Source organism: Danaus plexippus, chromosome 27 (genome assembly GCF_018135715.1).
Source record: "Danaus plexippus chromosome 27, MEX_DaPlex, whole genome shotgun sequence".
In the NCBI taxonomy this organism is placed as follows: Eukaryota; Metazoa; Arthropoda; class Insecta; order Lepidoptera; family Nymphalidae; genus Danaus; species Danaus plexippus.
This window is the reverse complement of record NC_083555.1, coordinates 2,082,617-2,102,894: the sequence shown is the minus strand read 5'-3', so window position 1 is coordinate 2,102,894 and position 20,278 is coordinate 2,082,617. Positions and strand designations below refer to the sequence as shown.

At 31.3% G+C, this 20,278-nt stretch overlaps 5 protein-coding genes across 6 annotated transcripts; 2 read left to right on the top strand and 3 right to left on the bottom strand.

Moving 5' to 3' along the window:
- The first annotated feature begins 4,261 nt into the window (after positions 1-4,261).
- Positions 4,262-5,717, top strand: LOC116775667 (uncharacterized). Its single transcript, XM_032668603.2, has 3 exons — positions 4,262-4,390; positions 4,917-5,123; positions 5,270-5,717. Exons 1-3 carry the CDS (start codon positions 4,337-4,339, stop codon positions 5,696-5,698), a joined length of 690 nt encoding a protein of 229 aa, XP_032524494.2. The 5' UTR covers positions 4,262-4,336; the 3' UTR covers positions 5,699-5,717.
- Positions 5,718-6,323: 606 nt separating this feature from the next.
- On the top strand, positions 6,324-12,121 carry LOC116775668 (proton-coupled amino acid transporter-like protein CG1139). Of its 2 annotated transcripts, none has more exons than XM_032668605.2 (13): positions 6,324-6,605; positions 6,766-6,798; positions 7,471-7,622; positions 7,886-8,030; positions 8,501-8,631; positions 8,995-9,079; positions 9,238-9,376; positions 10,246-10,443; positions 10,697-10,802; positions 11,046-11,159; positions 11,377-11,476; positions 11,523-11,634; positions 12,021-12,121. In XM_032668605.2, the coding sequence occupies exons 1-13, from the start codon at positions 6,588-6,590 to the stop codon at positions 12,032-12,034; spliced, it is 1,347 nt and encodes a 448-aa protein (XP_032524496.1). In that variant the 5' UTR covers positions 6,324-6,587; the 3' UTR covers positions 12,035-12,121. The 2 variants fall into 2 exon arrangements, with proteins under 2 accessions (XP_032524496.1, XP_032524495.1); XM_032668604.2 differs by having other exon boundaries at positions 6,326-6,605; positions 11,540-11,634.
- Positions 12,122-13,586: 1,465 nt separating this feature from the next.
- Positions 13,587-15,487, bottom strand: LOC116775533 (uncharacterized). The gene is made up of 2 exons (XM_061524975.1): positions 13,690-15,487; positions 13,587-13,592 (listed from the first exon to the last, which is right to left on the bottom strand). The coding sequence occupies exons 1-2, from the start codon at positions 15,316-15,318 to the stop codon at positions 13,587-13,589; spliced, it is 1,635 nt and encodes a 544-aa protein (XP_061380959.1). The 5' UTR covers positions 15,319-15,487.
- An 876-nt stretch (positions 15,488-16,363) lies between these two features.
- LOC116775532 (uncharacterized) lies at positions 16,364-18,435 on the bottom strand. Its single transcript, XM_032668413.2, has one exon. The coding sequence runs from the start codon at positions 18,296-18,298 to the stop codon at positions 16,520-16,522; it is 1,779 nt and encodes a 592-aa protein (XP_032524304.2). The 5' UTR covers positions 18,299-18,435; the 3' UTR covers positions 16,364-16,519.
- On the bottom strand, positions 18,354-20,253 carry LOC116775531 (probable glutamate receptor). The gene has a single exon (XM_061524974.1). The coding sequence runs from the start codon at positions 20,251-20,253 to the stop codon at positions 18,478-18,480; it is 1,776 nt and encodes a 591-aa protein (XP_061380958.1). The 3' UTR covers positions 18,354-18,477.
- Between the last annotated feature and the right edge of the window lie 25 nt (positions 20,254-20,278).

Below are 20,278 nucleotides of genomic sequence, written 5' to 3'. Positions count from 1 at the left end.
AATAGAACTATGTTTGAATTCTGGTTTAAATATGACGTCTGGACGCACGACAGCGGACTGCAGAGTTCAGCGAGTGCGGATCATAAAGAATGAGATTAGGAAGAACCTTCGAGAAATACAAGAACATTTAGAAGAATTGAAGTTTCATTTTAAAATATCTGGAACATACTGAAACATGTGACATTAGTGACGTCAGCGAGGCTGGCGTCCTCTCTTTAAAGCAATGAATTTGTAATAAATCCAATATATATAACATGTAGTTCTTAAATTTTGAAGAAGAGAAATTTGTAATGTTGTAGTGAGCATTATTTTGGTTTACATAGCTTTTCATTCTGTAAATGATTGCAATGTCATAGAAAAAAAAACCAACTATATTTTACCAGCATGGATTAAATTGTAGGGCTATGTAGATATATTTCATTTATTTATAGTATTAAGAAGACATCAAATATAATTTTTAGAACACAGTAGGATAAATATTTTGTGGGTAATTTATTGTCTTTTTCATTCTGGTTCTTTTTATTTGTGGTTATAAATATTTCAGTCAACAATTTGTCGTAATTGAAGAGTTGGTGATTTTAAACATAATAATAAAAATGATCTAAGTATTGTATTAGCAATAATGTTTGTGAATTTTTAAAATATAATTCATTTTGACATTACTTTTGTAAAAGTCGTAATTTGTCAAAAATAATTCTCCGTCTTTATATTCAAGTCATTTTTTTTTATTTCCCAACGATATTACAGTAAAAGCTCTTTATTCTCGAGCAATACGTTCCGTAAATATGCCGCGAATACACAAATTGTGAAAGCGGAATGGGAAATTGAATGGAATTATATGAGATACCTTCACCTGGAACGTTACAGGTGACAATAAAAACAATAGAAATATGAAAAATCAATTTAGTTACAGTTTTTTGTACATAATTCGTCAATTGTTTACAGTATGTACTTAGCTTTATGGGCCATGTGACCACCAAGAGATACCCTTTTTTCTTTCTTGTCTTACTGTAACTCTGTATGTTCTCTGAATTACAAAGTTTGCGATGACATTGAAGTTGAAGCTACAATCGATCTCTTGATTTCTTTAGATTTTTCGATTTATCTATTTATTTTGAATGCAATAACGACACTTAAACAAACTGAGCCATTGCTACTACAGCACAGGATGTCTTATACGAACAAAAATTTATAATGTACTTTATGCAGAACTAAAAATTTATTTTTTTTGGTCTTAACCTTAATTGTCGATATTTTCGAAAACAACGATCACCGTACAAACTTGTTACACCTATGGGGAGGCCGTTGGAACTGCTAAGCACCTTCTGGTGGGATGTAGGATACTCCTGGATAGCGGTCAATACTTGCGTCGTCACGATAAGATTTTAGAAATCATACGTGAAGCGGTTAATCTTTCGGTAGCAAGAGCGCAAAAAAAATAACCACAAACCAGCGATCAATAGGTTTTGTGAGAGAAGTCACTAGGGCTATAAAATCAAATTTCAAGCCTTACTCCATCATTAAAGCTGCTTCGGATTGGACTATAATGATGGATACGTATGAGAAGCAATATAAAATCCCAGAGGATATTTGTAAGAGTACCTTACAAAAGTACCTTACATCCCACTTACAAATGCCTAGCAGTTCCAACTGCCTTCCCACAGATATAGCAAGTCTTTTCGGTACCTTTACCCCATCTTACTAAATTACTCTGATCAGGGAGAGTCATCTGAAACGCACTAAGATAGAATTTTAGCAATAATGCTGGCGACCAATCATGGATTAAGGTGCGCCATTTTAGTGCTAATGGGATGCTAAAATCTCTTATGTCTAACCACTCGTTCTGCATTTCTAAACTCATTGCATGGATCTTATATTTATCATTCTCGTCCTGCCGAATAAAAGATTTCAATATATCCGTATCTTGGACTTTCTTACTTGATCCTAACCCTACTCTGTTACTTTGTGCTTCTATCATAAACTGCTAGTGGAATTGAAGCCTTGATTCTATCTCTGGGGCATTTTTGTCTTTTGGGAGCGATGTAACGACGCTATCATGGGATTTTCCCAGGATATATCTCTCAGGTGTTTATAGAGATCCGATGGCCTTTTTAGACTCATCCCAAAACGATTGCGATCCCTGAATTAAGCCAATGAATCAGTCGTTAGTGCGAGCCCGAGCCACAACTTCAACATCTTTATGACAACTGCATCGAACTTTTACAAAAGGGTTTTATTAAAATCATAGACGAGGAAAGGCCAATTTAAACGTGAAGTTAGATAATTATCGTAGATCCAAGCTTTTTTAACGTTACTGATCTGTTGGCTATCTACCTTGTTGAGATCGTTTAAAAAGCTATCTACTATACGTTCTAAAGATGGAGTGCGACCTATATTATCAATCTTCCGACCGAGAAATTTAAATGGTGCATTTTCTGTAACCGTAGAAATTAATTGACCGCCGACCGATAATCCTGGATCTTATGAGGTGTATCTTGTATTCCGCCTACCGAGACACAGACAGTGACATTTACTTGGTTTTGTCCTCAATCCATCGGTCCACTCACAGAATTTATCCACTTCATCTAATAGTACTTGACAGTGTTTGCGGTTACGTGTCAGTATTGCGAGATCGTCAGCGAAGGCTTAAATGGATTCCGTGTATTTATTATTAAACTTGAACCGATACCCCCATTTTTTCTCGTTGCTGATTAATTTATCTACTAAGATGTTAATTACAATATTAAATACAAATGGAGATAGACAGCAACCTTGAAATATTCCCACATTGTAACTAAAAGTTTTTGAATGGCCTTCTATGACAGATCTTTCGCCCCCACCCCTCTCGGACTGTCCTAGGGGTATTTTTCTTTATAGGACTTTTAGCTTCGTAAATCCCGGGCTGGGCTTGCTAGGCCGTTGCCCTCGGCTGTCTTTCCAGCAGTCATCCGTCTTACAGCAGCACCTTGTGTATTACGAGCTCACTAACGAATTCACTAAGAATAGGTTCGTTGTAAATTTGTACACGGTAGAAGTAGGCGAGAGAAGTATAATAACCAAATCTCTCTACAACCTGTTAAAAGATTTGAGTCTGTCAAGAACTAACATCAGTTCATTATTGTAACGTGCGACGAAGGCAGATCTTGTAGGTTCGTTTCAAATTTGGTAAGGTAGGACAGGAGCTTGGACAGTGGAGGTGAGCGTTTAACACACGTTAGATAGGGGCCCTTTAAGCCTTCACCTCGGTCGCAAGTCCCAGGCGTTGTTGAAGCTCCTCTCCCTGCAACGCGATGGACCCGACACCCGCACTATAAATCCATTATATGCTGAGAGGTTTCGTCTCATCTGTATCATAGAAAATTCCGGATCACTTATACACCCTTCCTAATATTTTCACAATATATTTTATTGTATTAATATATTTGTTATATTTATATTTTTAACCTCATGGCCTGTAAATAAATTTGAAAATCACGAAGAAACATAGATTGTTTAAGGATGTGATTTTTGCTGCCCTATACATGATTATTCTAAACTATCTTTTATAGTTTGAAAAATATTCTTATATATTTATTTTCTAATAACAATACTTTAGATTAATAATTATTTAATTAAACCTCCTGTACATTTTCGACTCTTTATTTATATTCTAGAGTATTCATCTTTTGGAGTTGCTGACACCATATATATTTCTATAATATTTTCACTTCCTACAAATTCTAAACACGAAGAAAAGCAATATATAGGTCAAAATGTCTCCGGAATTCTATCTTATTCCTGCGTTCAATTCAATCTAATCGTCGTACCGTAAAAGTACTAGAATCTAGAGAAGACATCGATAAAATATTTTAAGGCACTCAAAGGCATACCTTAACACAAGAATTTCTCTCAAAATATTACAGTAAATCTATATTATCGGAACCTAGGATTATATTACGTTTGAGAGGGAATTCTTTGCTCATACCCTAAGTATGCGTATAAATCAACAAACGACATAAGATATAATATAATATATTTCAGTCATGAAATACATACACGTATACTATAATGTATTACATATAACATAATTATAAATGATTTTGTTGATGTGTACTTTCTTCTTAATTCATCAAATTTCAATATAGAAGTATAATTAATAATAATAATATACTATAATATCAAAAATACTTGAATTTCATCAAAGAGTAAGACGATAATTTAATAACTCGATGAACATAAAACATCTTAATCATGAAATGATTTCAAATTGATTAAAATTATCGAAGCGGAAACTCACGATTATTTACGAGATCTGAGAAACAAATAATTTGGAGAAGAACGCCAAACCAACAGCACCATGGCGTCAACTAAAATATTTGCGACCGTTGCTTTTATTTGTTTATTGAGTTTGGTAAGTAAATAATTAAATCTTATACCTCTCTTTAATAAGACTTGAATTTATTTTAAAATTATCTTAAAAGATTTTTATTAATTTTATTGATGTTCTGAGTTTTCAGAATCTTTCAGTAAATTGTAAATAACACCAATTGGTAATTTTAAAAAGATGACAATTAAATTTTAACATAATGTTTAAAAATAATACTTTTAATGTTTTTAACATTTTACGCACATTATTATTTATATTTCTTTTTGTTCGTTCCTAGTATTCCAGTTAACGATAAAGATATTGTACTTTTTTTTGTATTACTCATTAATATTGAATTTTCAATTGAAAAAAAAAATAAACAGAAATCGATAAAAAAAATACTACACTTTATCAATTATAATTATTTTTTCTGTATATGGTACATCACTCGTGCTAAAGGAATGTGCCCTACATATACATATATACATTTATATTGCACATTAAGATATTTTTAATCACATATTAATATTCTTCATTTTGATATTGTTAAAGTATTTTGTTTTGTTAACAGTTTCAACAAATAGATTCCACACAAATAACAAATCGCGATGTATCCAGTCTTCTTTCCCTTTTGAACCGCAACATAGTTGGCAACAAGAAACCTGTAATTATCATATTAGAAAAGGATCCAGGACTGGCAAAGAAAAATAAACTGGCTTTAATGACATCCAGCGAAGAACACGACCCCATAAACATTCCACACTTATTACATGAAAAGGTAAATACAATACAACCAACAAAAATCTATGCTTAGTTACTATTTCATGAAGAAAGTTTTATTCACATTTTTTTTCAATTAAAACAACAAATTTGTAGATGAATAATAATCATAAAAACTTTATAATATTCCAACTTCATTTCCAGTTGTATAATGAAAGGGCCGTTAAACAAAGCACACCGAGTTATTTAAATTTGTTACAACAAAGGGGCCAGAAATCCAGAATGAGGCATAGAGCTGAAAGGAACAGAGTGGATGATGACAATGTTCAAAGAACCGACAAACAAGTTCTAAGGTCACCGATTGTGAAGAAGCTGCTTCGTATCTCCAACAGCCTACGATGCGACGCGAAAGACGATTGTCAGGACAAATGCAGTAACAAATACAATGGAAAGAAAGTTGTTACGTGCAAAATTCAATGTGAAGTGAAATATGAATGTGACCAACCAGAACCTGAGAAAGATGCATGCGAGTCGGGCTGCGAGGACTCCTGCGGTAATGATGAGTGTGATAACGTTGTGAGCACTAAAGGTGAAAAACTGGTCTCCGAAGAAATCAAATGCAAACGTTGCTGAATATAGCTTTGATTATCTATATATCTTTTTAATTTTCCTGACATCTTCAACTTCAGTATCAATATATTTTTTTATGTCTATTTGCAATGTCAATATAGAATGCCTATTTGTTATGTTAGTTGACATTTACGCGATACTTATAAAAAAATAAGATCTTGCAAAATTTTGTACGTCTCTTTGTTGCATCTATGCTATAAACGGTTCAATTATAAAGAGGCTTTTAAAGTTATGTTGCTGGTGTTTAAAAAAAAAGCTATTTAATTTTTAAAAAATATAACAAAAATCAAAAAATAATTTGCCAAAGTAGACAAAGTGAATATTTGAGATTAAATATGTAAAAAAAAACCTGAATGATTTCCTATTTCTATTTAAAAATCTGACCAAAAGCAGACTACCCGAAGCTAGAAAATAAAAAGCGATTTGCACTTGCTAGTTAACTGAAATCCTGGGGTTGACGTATTTACAAGCAAATAAAAACGTAGTTCACAAACAAAATTGTAAAGAACGGATTTCCAATCTTCGTTAAAACACTATTATATTTGATTAATTCAAAATAACCAATATAATAAACAAAAATATTTTTTTTTATCCACGGCTTCATTCGCACTGGAATCGTGGAATATTTTGCCAATGTCAATGTTTTTATTTGTTGAACGAATTTTAATAATATTACGAGCTTCGCCATAAGGACATTTTAAAAACATTTTTTGACAACATCGTATTTATACGTAACTGTCAATTTTCCTAAACACTATTTATATTTATATAAAAGCATATATTATGCTAACAATGATGTCAATATGCGGAGTTAGGGTATAAGTATTGTTTTACTAGTTCAATAAACAATGTCTCATCGCCCACTCGATTAAATGGTTTCCTGGTATTTATTATGCCTTCTACAGAAGAGGTAAGTTCATTCGGTATCAGTTTATTATTTGAAGTACCTATTACTTATTAGAATGTTTAGTCACTTGTATGAAATAACTTGAGCGGCCTTTGATGTGAATTTAAAAGATTGTTGATAAACATATATTATTAATTAAGTACGTAAAAGATTTCCTTTTCAGGATAACAGAAGAAAAACACCAACAAACGAGTCTGTGAGTATTATATAATTAAACTTAATTTTTGATATATATATTTTTTCTTTTGGAATAAAGTGATTTTCATATTACATAATAAATTGTCCACTATTTCTTGTATGGAGAAATAATTGAAATATAACAATTTAATCAGTAATATATGTTATCAGTTTTACTGAGTGACTTTATTTTTTTTACTTGGTGGAAATATAGCAAAATATATATTCTTATTCAGCGTCACCGTAAAGTGAATTAGGTAATTGCAAGTGATATCTGTCGACCTTAGCAACCGTTACATTAACGTGAACGTTTCCAAAAGGCGCTGTGATTTTGTAATTAAAAAGAAATCGGAATGGTAATTAGAAAAGGAATTTTCAGATCCCTTTAGCTTTCACGGTCGTCAAACGAATGCAGATATAACAGATGCATCAGATTAGATTTGTACATCTATATTGTATAGTAAACTATTAACATATATTCGTAAATTTTTGTATTATAACGTTTATTTTCCATATATAATAAGTATTTCAGTTCCAACAGAAACATTTCACGGAATAACATTAACGAATACTAAAATTATAACAAAATACAAGTCGCATAAGAATTATTAACACGAAATAGAGAAAATATTATCAAATATTAGTTTCTAATTGTAATAAATTTCTATGAAACAAACAACAACGGTTTTAGGAAGACGACTTGAGATCCTTATGTAACCTGGAATTAGAGCTGACAGAATACTTCGATAGAAGTGACAGCAGGACATACCATGAGCTATATCCAGGGGCTGAGATGATAAACTATGACTTCACCGCCGAAAGACAAAACATTTACTCAACTAAGTATACATTTTTAAATTTTAACATTAATATTTATAACTATAAGCCAAACTCCTTAAAATAACTAATATGATGTAATAAATGCATTTATTATTTATTGATTAAAAGAAATATTTTTTATAACCCATTTTAAACATATTTGTAGTAAAGCATCTATAGTTTTAGATGTTTAGATTTACTTAGACCAGATTATTTTGTACGAACTACATTATATTGATTTCCTTTCTTAGAGCGAATGTTTAAGAATTTTTTTGGCACTGTTTCAGTTTAATAGAGTCTATTGCTCATCTTATAAAAGGCTGTTTAGGAGCAGGTTTACTTGGCATGCACGAAGCCTTTAAGTACGGAGGACTATGGACGTCTCTCGCTGTTACGCTGATTATTGGTTATATTATCACATATTGCATGATTGTAAGTCTGTTTTATAAGTATATAAAAATATATAAATATAAAGTTATTCTTGATTCGTGTTTGTAATAAATAGATAATTATTCCTCTTAAATTTTACCGACAGTTTCGGTCTTGTTCAAAAGAATTTTTTTTTTCTAACGACAATTATTATACCTAGATAATGTCCACGAAAATACGTGAAGTATAAAACACAGACACTTGTCATAAAATATATTGTTCGAGGTACAGTTGCAGACTTTATTTTTAATGTTCAGCGTCACTTCCAGTAACGTCATACAAAATGCTTGGAGCCAGTATTTATAGTTTTCTAATACTAGTTAATACTTAAATTTTGCCATTACAATATTGCAATGGTTCAGTATTATAATTAATTATAATCAGCCATAAAAATTCTAAGGATTGTAGTATATTATAATGAGTACGACACAGATGGCGCCACTTGTAACAATATTAAAAAATATTCTTTACAGATGTTGGTTAGTTCAGCGCAGATTATGTACGGTAGACTCCGTGTTCCTAGACTGTCTTACCCAGATCTAGCTGAAGTGGCCGTGGCTACCGGCCCTTTCAATTTGTCTAGACGAGCAAGCAAGATATTTCGGTAATATCTAATTAATTTCGGTTGTACCTTTGAATACTTTCTGTAGGACCTTATTATCAAAGACTTGACCTTAGTTTGATATAAGAATACTGAGAAAACAAAACGTATGTTATGTAAACTCCTTACATTGACATGAAAATTATTTGATATCAAAACTTGATGTAAATTTCGTACCGCTTTATAATGTTGCCACTTAAAAATATTACCTAACTATACATCGAAATCAACGAGTTAATCCTAAATTCGTTACAATTTAAATATAATTTAATTAAAAAAAACAACTGTCAAATAATAATAATTGTTTTAAAACGAAACTTTTTAAAATAAACTTGATATTATTAAAATATATATACTTTTTTACAGGTACTCAGTTAACGTATTTTTATTTCTACATTTTAATGGAACCTGTTGTATATTTGAAATTATGATAGCGCAAACCCTGAAAAAGGTTATAATTTTCAATTAACGCGTGCTTTACTTCTTTTATTTGCTTATATATAATTAAATAATTATATAATAATTATTCGTTTAGAAATTATAAATGGAATTGCCACTATGTTTTTAAACACGACAAAAATAGAGTGTTAATAACAATATTTCTTCCAGGTTTTAGAATCTGTGTCGAGTTCGGAATTTTCAATAAGTCAATATATTTTAATGATAACTTTACCGTTAGTGTCACTATGTATGATAAGAAGTTTGAAATATCTAGCTCCGTTCTCCCTTGTTGCTGATTTGTTTATTGGTTAGTTGAACATACCTATTCTTATATTAAAAGCCCCCAATGCTCCTGACTACAAAATATTTTTTTTAATGCGATCGCTTCAAACGCATTGGTATCGTGGGATATTATGCCAATGTCAACGTAATCATTTGTAGGACTAATCATTATCTTGAGTACCGTATGTAGGTGACACAAAGAAATTTTTCCAATGGAATGAAAGCGTTTTTCTTAATCATTATTATTATTAAAGGAGACTACTTATATTTTTACCAGCACCAAAATATAACTTATAATAGTGACAATGAAATGCCAAAATATGGACATCGGCCATCTGACGTTTAAAGTTTTTAACTGTCATCCGCACAATATGACGTTTCTTGAACGATATGTCATCTAGATTATTTCCTCAATAGTATGCAGGAAATCTTATTTTTAATAGATATAGAAATAGTATAATTTTCCTTTATCTTATCCGGTTTTATCTAATATAAGGCTAAAAATAAGAAGATTCATGCTAGATTAAAGGATACTAGCCAATTTTACAATACTTACTACACAGTACAAAATATATTATCCCTAAATCCTCGTAGTTTAGAATAGTTTTGCAGATCAATCATAGATGGCGCTTTCTAAAATAATTATTAATTTTTCATCTTCATCTAAGTATTTGAAAAATTCTTTTCAGCATAATTTAATAACTTAATTGTTATTAATTTGCACTGAAAATCGATGATTGAATTATACAATAGCAAATATGGTTTATTTTATAATACATAACTTATTAATTGTTCATTATTTAAAGTCATACTTTACTTCATCCTTACGAAATTTATTCATTGAAGTTACTCATCAAATTACAATGAAATTTCACACCAACAATTGACTTTCAGGGATTTGTGTGATAGCAACTGTGTACTATAGCATAACTGCCGCATCTAGTTTAAGCGATCTTCCCGCTTGGAACGACGTACAAGGCTTCTTTCGTTTGATGGGAATTTGTATATTTAGCATCAACGGAATCGGTGTAACGCTACCCGTAGAGAATAATATGAGAAAACCTAAGTATTTTAAAACTGTATTACTATGGGGTGAGAGTTTTGTTCGTATAGCGACAGATTATATATATGTTAAATATTCCAGTGCTTTAGTTCATAGTATTCACAATCAACTCGAATGAAAGGATTCTAATTTAAAAATATACAATGGGTAATAATATATTTTAGGTGTAATTTTCGTTACACGCTATTGTCATATGAAAACAATAGGATTAGTAAGCGGAATTAGAGTCATAATTAAGATTATGGACTTAATCTTATTTGGTATTGTAAATATTTTTTCCAGCAATGCCTATTGTTATATTATTTAACGCTGCGATAGGCTTCTTCGGTTACTGGGCGTGGGGTAAAGAGTGCAAGTCCCCATTTACAATTCATATGCCTTCGAATACGTGAGCTGAATTTTTTGAACCAATAGTTACAATCACCGTGAAACATAAAATCCCTAAAATGATCGACAAAACTGAGACAAAGTTAAATAATATTATATATTTATAGATTGTAAAATTGTTATCTTTTGAATTGCAAATATTTTTTGCCCAAACGTTTAATGTGTGTCAGATAAATCGAATGCGGAATAAAACGTATCTAACGTTTGAACACTTCGTAATTACTATTATAATATTTTATTTCAGAGCATCTAATTTAATGCAAAGTTTTTTAGCCATAACGTTGGCTGTGACTTTTGCTGTACATTTTTGGATCCCATTTAGAATTATATGGCGTAACCTTAGCAGAAGACACAAGTCGTTAGTAAAAAAAAATTCTGATCATAATTTCTTTCTTAGAATATATTTTTTGTATGTTACACTGTCATACTTAAATATTCAATAGATAATTAAATTAATATCTAATTGTAGAACTAATTATTAAAAAGGTTAATATTAAATTATATTTAAGTCAGGTTCTTCCATTCTGTATCCAAAATTGTTTCTTATATTATTAATGTCAATGCATTTTTAACAGGAAAAAGGGCATTTGGGAGCGCATGTATCGCTGTGTTCACGTATTGGTACTGTCAGGTCTTTGTGTTGCACTACCAGATATGATGACTTGGATGACATTTGTAAGACAGCATTATATTAACAGGATAATATCGAATATTGAATAAGTCTGACAATTATTTCAGATTGGCAATGTATTCACGGCGTTTTTGTTGTTTATATTTCCTGCTTTTATTGAAATTATGGTTATGTGGAGGGAACCGAGACGAAGAAAGTTTAGGTACGAAATGTTCATTTAAGATTTAAAAAGATTATTTAATATTGCATTATGAGAATTAAGATAATTTTTTTTGGGTGAAATGACATACATTTATGAGACATTAAACAAGCCGTTTTGTTAGCACCAAAACAAGTCTAACCGCCTTGTTTCCATCGAATTAAGTTCAAATAGCTGTCAAACCCGTCTGTCAAATAGGTCTTATTAAAATGATAATATTAATGAATTAACTTTTCAATGGATTAAGATCAGAATAAAATTTTAATATAAAAAAAATATAGTGTACATAGAGGAAAAATCTTTTATAATAAGATTTTTTTTTCATACTTTAATTCCTAAACATTTTTATCGTCTTTGACCTGGATTTCTCATGATATTACTTTTTTCAGATTATTATTTATGAAGAATATTTGTATCATATCCCTCGGAACAGTATTGTGTGGAGGTGCTTTTTATTATGCTTAATAAATATATAAGAGACAAAATTGAATATTTTTTTATTTAATATATAGCAACATTTAACAGTAATATTTTATGGTGACCTTATAATGTATTCTTAGAAACAAGGTAAGAATTGACTTTTTAAAAAAATAACATTCGATACAATTCCACCGCTAATTTATTAAATTTACACAAAAATAAAAACAATTCTAAATGAATAACTTTCAACTATCTTGATTTAAACTAATCGTTAAATGAAATCCGAATATAACACAATCGAAAGATTTAAACACACTTCTAAAATCTACTAACGACTAAACTATCACACCAACGCGCGTTACGAACGAAAAAGAGCCCTGATGTCCTCTGACAACTGCTTATATACGTTTTGAGTCTCTCCTACCCTCTCATATTCCTACATTGATTCTCTCCTACCCTCTCATATTCCTACAGTATGTAATGGAAGAGGTTTTAAATATTCTACTAGACTACTGAAAGGATTTCAATAAAACTTTTTAATTACACAAATTATGAAAACAAATGGCCAAAATATTGTTAAATTTAAATAAAACATGCGAATTAAAAAACAAAGATGCAAAAACGTCTTGTTAAACGTTTTATGTTAGATACTCGCCTTTTTTGTTATTATTTAAATGAAACTAATATATTTCGGATATACTACGCGGATTTTATTATTTTAAAACTACATAATCCCGACGTTTCGGTTACTTTTCAGCAACCGTGATCACGGGCAGACGATATATTTCATGGTTGCTGAAAAGTAACAGAAACGTCGGGATTATGTTGTTTTAAAATAATAAAATCCGCGTAGTATATCCGAAAATATATTAGTTTCATTTAAATGAATAAAACTCGCGAAAGTCTCAGATTTCATTATTTTATTATTAGTTAATTAAATTATATATTAAGAACACATATTTTGTTTTTACTACAATATCTAACACTCAAAATACGGTGAAATACGCCACAGATGCTTAACATGTTTCTATAAATTAGCACTTATTGAGACAATGAACGTGACACTTCTTGAATTGACATAAATCGTATTTCAATTAAATACCATATGTGTAAACAAAATTGTGAAGTGACAAACGAATTGCTTATTATATTCTAATATATATTATTGTTAAACTATTCTTTTTGGTTGGAACCATTCCCGATTCTACATTTCGATTTCGGAATCACTAAAATATGTTACAATTCTTGGTGTAAACTGGTATCAGTAAGTAAATCTAACAATAAGTACATTTACAATAAATGAGACCAAAAATAATACTAACATTTTTCAAAAAGTACTTATACAACAATCACAAGTCTTATAAGCGTGCACTAATTTATTAGTTTTTCATATAACTGGGCACAATAAATAAATAATTATAATTTTACCTACGCGTGATACTCGATACAGAAAATATTAATATTTATGACTTATCTAAAGATCATTATTGAACGGAATGTTCTGTGTTCAAAAACATCTTTTTTCTTTTCAATAATCATTTCTATAATAAGAACCACGAACGACGCAACGTAACCCAGTGCTAAAATAACAAAACAGCCTGCGCAATCCTCAAATTTTATAACAATGTCATTTGTAACTTTTTTATAAATATATCTTGAAGTGGTAGCATTTTGAAACAGCATGCCCAGTATGCCACATTCGATTAAACGATCCAATATTTTATTTATAGGACGAACTAGAGGTGAGAATTTATTAAAAAATATTGCAGTTGGTGAGGTAACGATTCTTTGTGGCAAGACATGCAACTTTTTGCCTGGCTGCTTAAGATAATGTTTTGCTGTGGCCAGATTCATTGCTAAGACAAATTTTTTACCTTCTGTCAAATTATTCATTATATCATAATAATCACTACTATTTACACCTTCCCAATTATTGTAAATAACTTGCTCGTCAATGTAATAATCTTTTAGAGCCAGACCTCCACCAAAATTATATTTGTCTCGTATTGCGTCATGTATGGAAACAAAATTCGTCAAATAAACATCGGTTTTCAGAGAGTTTATCAGATGCACCTGATAAAATGTTCTAATAAGGAAACAGTAGAAGATCCAAATTAATAAGAATGACAAAATTCGCGTTTTCTTTGTCTGAACAGCTACAGGTTGACCGAGACAAATTTGAAAATAATAAAAGAGACTTTTCGTCGGCGCGCTTAAAATTTTCACCGTTTTAAACATAGCTTTAACGTTTTTAGTTCTACAAACCATAAAAACTAAAATGAATATTATAAAAGATATGAACAGAGCTGCTCTTGAACTTGGTTTAAAGGGCCGCATTAATTTATAAGTTGAAGCCTCTTTTATTTTTGGATGAGTCACCCACACTAATTTAAGATTACGGTAAAATTTTGACATTTGGAAATCTTCGCTTCGCGTTTCAGTAATGCTTGCGGAGGTCATCGAGAAATTCGCCAAATTATAGTATAGATCGCCAAGAGATCCAACCCAATTTCCATTTTTTTCGCGATTGCCCCATCCGTCACCTATCCATGGGGTTCTTATTGTGAGACTGGCATTTAGAGATTTCGCCAAAATAAGCAGCAGGTCTCCATCAGCTCCCGATGGTAGTCCATCAGTTAGCTGCATGTAAGGGGGTTGGAAAAATGTTGAAACTGTGATCGGACAGCCATATAAGTTTTTAAGCTTCAAAGGAAACTGCATAGTACATTTCATACCGAATTTAAGGCAATGATCCCAATTTTTTACTTTGATTGGTGGTCCATTTTCACAAAATGAATCAATGTCGTAAGTATATCCAGTTCCATTGTCTGTTAAATTGACAAAAATTACGTTCACAATTTTATGAGTCCATAGAATTTTGACGGCTTCTCTCTCATCGCATTCGTCTGTCTGACTGGATTGGCAGATTATAATAAAGTTGCCTGTGTTATCGTAATTGTATTTCTGTAGCCATCGCAATAAATATGTTATGTTCTCCAAATTGTAACCAAACAAAATAAATTGTTTCGATTTCCTCCAGATTGGTTTGGTGACGTTACTTAAAACAACCATTGTCTTCGGATAGGAGTTCATGAATGCACTGACCCCACAAATCATTGCAGAGTTTATTAAGATAAGCGTTGTGTAGTGACATTTAAAACTATTATCCGCTATATTAGCGATACCTCTTGATAGTTGTTCAATATTTTTACAGTTTTCATTTAAAATTTCTTGTCGCAATAAAATGTTAACAAGCGCGTCGTTCATGCTGGCGTCTGGATCGAAACAAAATTTGAATTTGATTTATGAAATATTAACCTTTATATGCTAACAATGTTAATGTATAAAGATTTGTTAAAATAGCCCTTTGTTATGTTGAACACACAATAAAAATATACCTTTCAAATCCACGAATCCCTATTAATCATATTTTTCAAACATCAAAGCGAAGGGTAATAATGAAGAAGAAAATATTTTATATAATTTCTTTTATAAATACATATGTATATGACGTAGTTTTATTAAATAATTTTTGAATTGGAATTGTAGTACTTATTGATTTTAAACCAAAAGTATTATTAATAGTATATTATATTGCATAGTTATTTTAACTTGTAATAATGTGAAAACAGAAATTTCATGATTAAAATTATGTTTATCTTTTTAAATAATATCACTATTGTGATAGTCATATGTACTTTGTAAGAGTATTTAGACAACACTGACAGACGGTGAAGGAAAACATCGAGAGAAAACCTGGTCTTATAATTTCAAATTATAAATTTGAAATCGCCAATCCGCCGTGAGCAAGCGTGGCGATTAATGCTCTAAACCTTCTCCATGTGAGAAGAGGCTTTGCTCGGCAGTGGGCTCCGATAGGGTGATGATGATAATGATGACTATTGTTACAAGAATAAATATAGTTATATGAATTTAAGAGTAACAAGCAGAGAATCAGATTATTTTGTTTACAATATTTATACTCAGAATTGTTATTTTTTATTGCGATATAGTCAATAATCTTGTTATAACATTTGTTTGGTATCCGCAGGTTGAATTAAATTCCGAGAAGATATTTTTATGGCGGTGATTTTGCAAGACCATATTTATTATAGCGGTTTTTTAGATTATTTCCCAGCAAAATATTTAAGTTAAAGCAACTGCCTGAACACGGTTAGTAATTTTTCTATATCAGGTATCCACCTTTTAATTAGTTATTTATTTACCTAATACATATTTAAAATATGACTTATTTAGAAATATTGCTTCTTTAAGTCCACCAAAGAGTAGCATGTAAAAACAATAAAACGAATAATATTATAAATATTTTATTACTAGTTTGTCATGAATACATTTACTAAAATGACATTTTTAAACAACTACCTAATTAAAACATCATAAGCAGAAACCACATTTACTAATCTAAATTATGTGTGTAGGTTCTTATTAGCATTACTATTTCAATTAACTATTTAAGCCTCTTCTCATATCTCCCACAAAAAACCTCTAATACAAAAAATATTATTGATAAAATCCAACCAAAAACTAATAAGGCCAAACATGCTTTAAAATTGTCGAACGTAAACGGTTCCTCTTCGTGATCTTCTATTCTACGAAAGAAAAAGTTTACATATGTCAAATATCTGTTACGCCAGAATTGAGTCAGTCCCGATTCCACCATTCTACTGAGCACAGTGCTAACGGGAGCCTCAAAAACAGAATACTTCTTGAAATACATCACTGTAGGACTGTTCACAATTTTATATGGCAATATCTGTAATCTCTTTGTTCCATTGTACTTAAAAAGGTGTTCCATTATTATTTCTTTATTAAATGCAAGAACAAAGTTTGTTGAAACGTCACATATTTGTTCTAAAATTTCATAAGACTCATCGAAATCTAGAACTATCCAGTTGTCATAAACGTAAGGATCCTCTTCGTAATATTGCCTAAGAGTTGGCAAACCCCCATAAGGGCGCTTGGTTTTTATCACTGACTCAAAGTCAGGGAAATTATCTCCAAATTGTTTATTCTTCAGAGAACTTATTAATGCTGCTTGATATGCAATTTTGATAATAAAACTGAACCAAATCCAACTAAAGACAATTAATTTAAGTGCCCGTTTGTTTGGCATTCTTAATATCGGTATGCCGAGAAATAAGGCCCAGGAATTAATTAGTAGATTAGATCGAAAAGATTTTATTGTGAAAACTTTGACAAATTTTCGCCAATGATGGCTTTTTAAAATAGTGTTGATGAAGGCAATTGCAATGAACATTAAGAATACTGCAATTCGTAACGTTATGTCCAAAGAAGAGAGCAATTTAGTCCAAGATGGCTTTATGGGTGGTATTTCAGCTGTCCAAACTATATCCATTGAGTTGTAGATATAGGATATTTGAAAATTACCATACTTATCTTCGGAAATAGGCAATGAACAAACGGACACGTGAACGCGGTCGTTAAATACATCGCCCAAAGACCCAGTCCAGTTATTATTTTCATAATTCCCCCATGTACCACCTGCTGAAGGTATTTTTATTTCCATTGTAGCATTCAATGCTTCTGCCACTAATCTGATGATATCTCCATCACTTCCTGTAGGTTGTTTAGTTTCATTATTTAAATACATGAATGGAGGCTGTTCAAACGTAGACACAATAAGAGGACATTTATAAAAATTCTTTAGACGATTTTGAAATAACATTTTAAAACAATCATCGTTTGGACATTTCGTATCAAAATTAATCAATTCTGGTTTACTATTATAGCAATTATCGGGCAAAATAAAATCATATGAAAAGGACAAGTACTCCGAGTCCTTAGTCACTCTTAAATACACCACTTTTATTATTTTAACTTTTGCCAATGTGAAGAAAACCCGATTTTCATCACAATTTTTGTATTCTAAATCAACGCATATGATAATAAATTTTCCAGCATTATCATATCTTGATTTGTCGATCCATTTGATAGTATTGATGATTTCCAGAGAACTATGACCAAATATAACAAACTGAGGAAAAAATGTTTGTTGATGAAGAACAAATCTTCCATATGTAACAACTAAAGCCTTATTGTAGGCGTTAAAAAATGACTCCAACGCGAAGACGCTGTTTACTGAATTAAATATAACTAAAGTCGTTAAACGCCACTCAAAATTATAATAAGCAATCTTGGCAGCTATTCTACCAATTTTTTCTAACACAACCGGCTCTTCGTATGTAAATCGATCGGTATTGTTCATTGCAAAGCTTTTAGGTAAATCCAATGTAAGTTTTATCGAAAGAACGATCACTGCTAATAGAAATACATGGGTGATAACTGTAAACACTGATTGCTGTTTTACATGTCATGCTTAAACACTATACATTTAGGCTTCACTTATTATTTACGATTTAATTATTTTAATGGGAATAAGGCGATTCAGTGCTTATGGCATAATTTTATGCTTTTACATTTTTTTATCAACATTTCGACGATTAATATTACAAACGATAACAACCAACCTATGCATAATATTTCAAAACAGCCTGCGCATTCTTTTAGCTTGATAGGTTTATAATTATTAGACGATTCAGTCTTAAGTAATGTTGAGGTGCTGTTTTCGTAAAGCATTTGCGGAATGCCAAATTCAACTAAACGGCTCAGTATCTGGTTAATGGGCAAAACTAAAGGAGAGAATTTTTTGAAGAACAATATAGTCGGCGATGTTACAATTTTTTTTGGAAGAATATGTAATTTTTTTCCTGTTTTTCTAATAAAATATTTTGTACTGGCTACATTCATAGCCAAAACAAATTTGGTACCTTTAGTCAAATTGTTCATAATGTTTAAATAGTCAGTGCTGTTTACGTCTTTCCAATTATCAAATATTTCCGGTTGTTCAACATAGTAGTCCCTCAAAGCTAAACCTCCACCGAAATCATATTGTTCTCTTATTGCGTCCTTTATAGTTACGAAATTCGACATGTACACATCCGTCTTTAGAGAGTTTATAAGATGCACTTGATAAAATGTTCTGATAAGGAAACAGAAAACTACCCAAATTAGAATCAATGATAAAACGCTGGTTTTCTTAGTTTGCAATGCTACTGGTTGACCCATACATATTTCTACAGAATGAAATAGAATACTCTTGCTTACAAAAATCTTCATCACCATCAATAGGGATGTACAAAAATTTGTTTTAACAATTAACACTAGAAGCAGAAATAAAATGAAAAATACTAAAAGTGCGGCTCTCGAGTCGGTCCTAAATGGCCGCATAAGTTTGAATGTTGGTTCTTCTTCAACCGATGGGTGAGTCACCCATACCACTGTTAAGTGGTAATAAAATGTAGACATCTGAAATTCTTTATACCTTGTTTCTGTGATACTAGCGGATGTCATCGAGAAGTCAGCTAAATTATAATATAGATCACCGAGGGATCCCACCCAGCTTCCATTTTCATCAAGATTGCCCCACCCATCACCCTTCCACGGGGTTTTCAGTACAAGGGTTGCATTTAAGGCTTCTATCAATATACGTAGCAAATCTCCGTCTGCCCCAGATGGTACTCCGTTATTTAAAACCATATAAGGTTGCTGAATGAAAGTCGAAACTAAAATCGGACATTCGTGAAAGTTTTGTAATTTCATAGGAAAATAATCATAACAGTTTTTTCCGGATTGAAAGCAAGTACCCCAATTTTCTAGTTTTATTGGTGGCCCAGGTTTACAGTTTTCTTCGAAATTATAGGAGTAACCGGTCCCATGGTGTGAGAGATTAACAAAAATAACATTAACCACTCTAAATCCCCATAAAATTTTGACAGCCTCGGTCTCATCACATTGGTATCTTTCATCCGATTGGCAGATGATTAAAAAATTACCAGTATTGTCAAAATTGTACTTCTCTATCCACTGCAACATGGCAACAATATTGTCAAGGTCATATCCAAAAAGAACGAATTGACTCATTGTTTCATAAAACATCGGAGATGACAATTCATTAACGAAAATAATATTCTTCCCATAAGACTTCATAAATGCGCTAACTCCACAAAGCACTGTAGAATTCATTAGCACTAATGTAGCGAACTGCCATTTAAAATTATGATAAACAACATTGCCTGCGCCTTTTGCCAAGGCATCAATATTTTTACACTCGTCACACGAAACGTCTGTTTCCCAATGACTATATATCGGCGTGATGCTCATGTTGACAGGAATCGTGTGTGATTGT

What these genes read in the sequence shown, in the direction of transcription:
- LOC116775532 (XM_032668413.2), bottom strand. Translation starts at nt 18,298, where the DNA reads ATGAACAATACCGATCGATTTACATACGAAGAGCCGGTTGTGTTAGAA.
- LOC116775667 (XM_032668603.2), top strand. Translation starts at nt 4,337, where the DNA reads ATGGCGTCAACTAAAATATTTGCGACCGTTGCTTTTATTTGTTTATTG. An exon ending in TTATTTGTTTATTGAGTTTG is followed by an intron (nt 4,391 to 4,916) that starts GTAAGTAAATAA and finishes TTTTGTTAACAG; the next exon opens with TTTCAACAAATAGATTCCAC. An exon ending in CACACTTATTACATGAAAAG is followed by an intron (nt 5,124 to 5,269) that starts GTAAATACAATA and finishes CTTCATTTCCAG; the next exon opens with TTGTATAATGAAAGGGCCGT.
- LOC116775533 (XM_061524975.1), bottom strand. Translation starts at nt 15,318, where the DNA reads ATGAACGACGCGCTTGTTAACATTTTATTGCGACAAGAAATTTTAAAT.
- LOC116775531 (XM_061524974.1), bottom strand. Translation starts at nt 20,253, where the DNA reads ATGAGCATCACGCCGATATATAGTCATTGGGAAACAGACGTTTCGTGT.
- LOC116775668 (XM_032668604.2), top strand. An exon ending in TAAAACTGTATTACTATGGG is followed by an intron (nt 10,444 to 10,696) that starts GTGAGAGTTTTG and finishes TATTTTTTCCAG; the next exon opens with CAATGCCTATTGTTATATTA. An exon ending in TGATGACTTGGATGACATTT is followed by an intron (nt 11,477 to 11,539) that starts GTAAGACAGCAT and finishes CAATTATTTCAG; the next exon opens with ATTGGCAATGTATTCACGGC.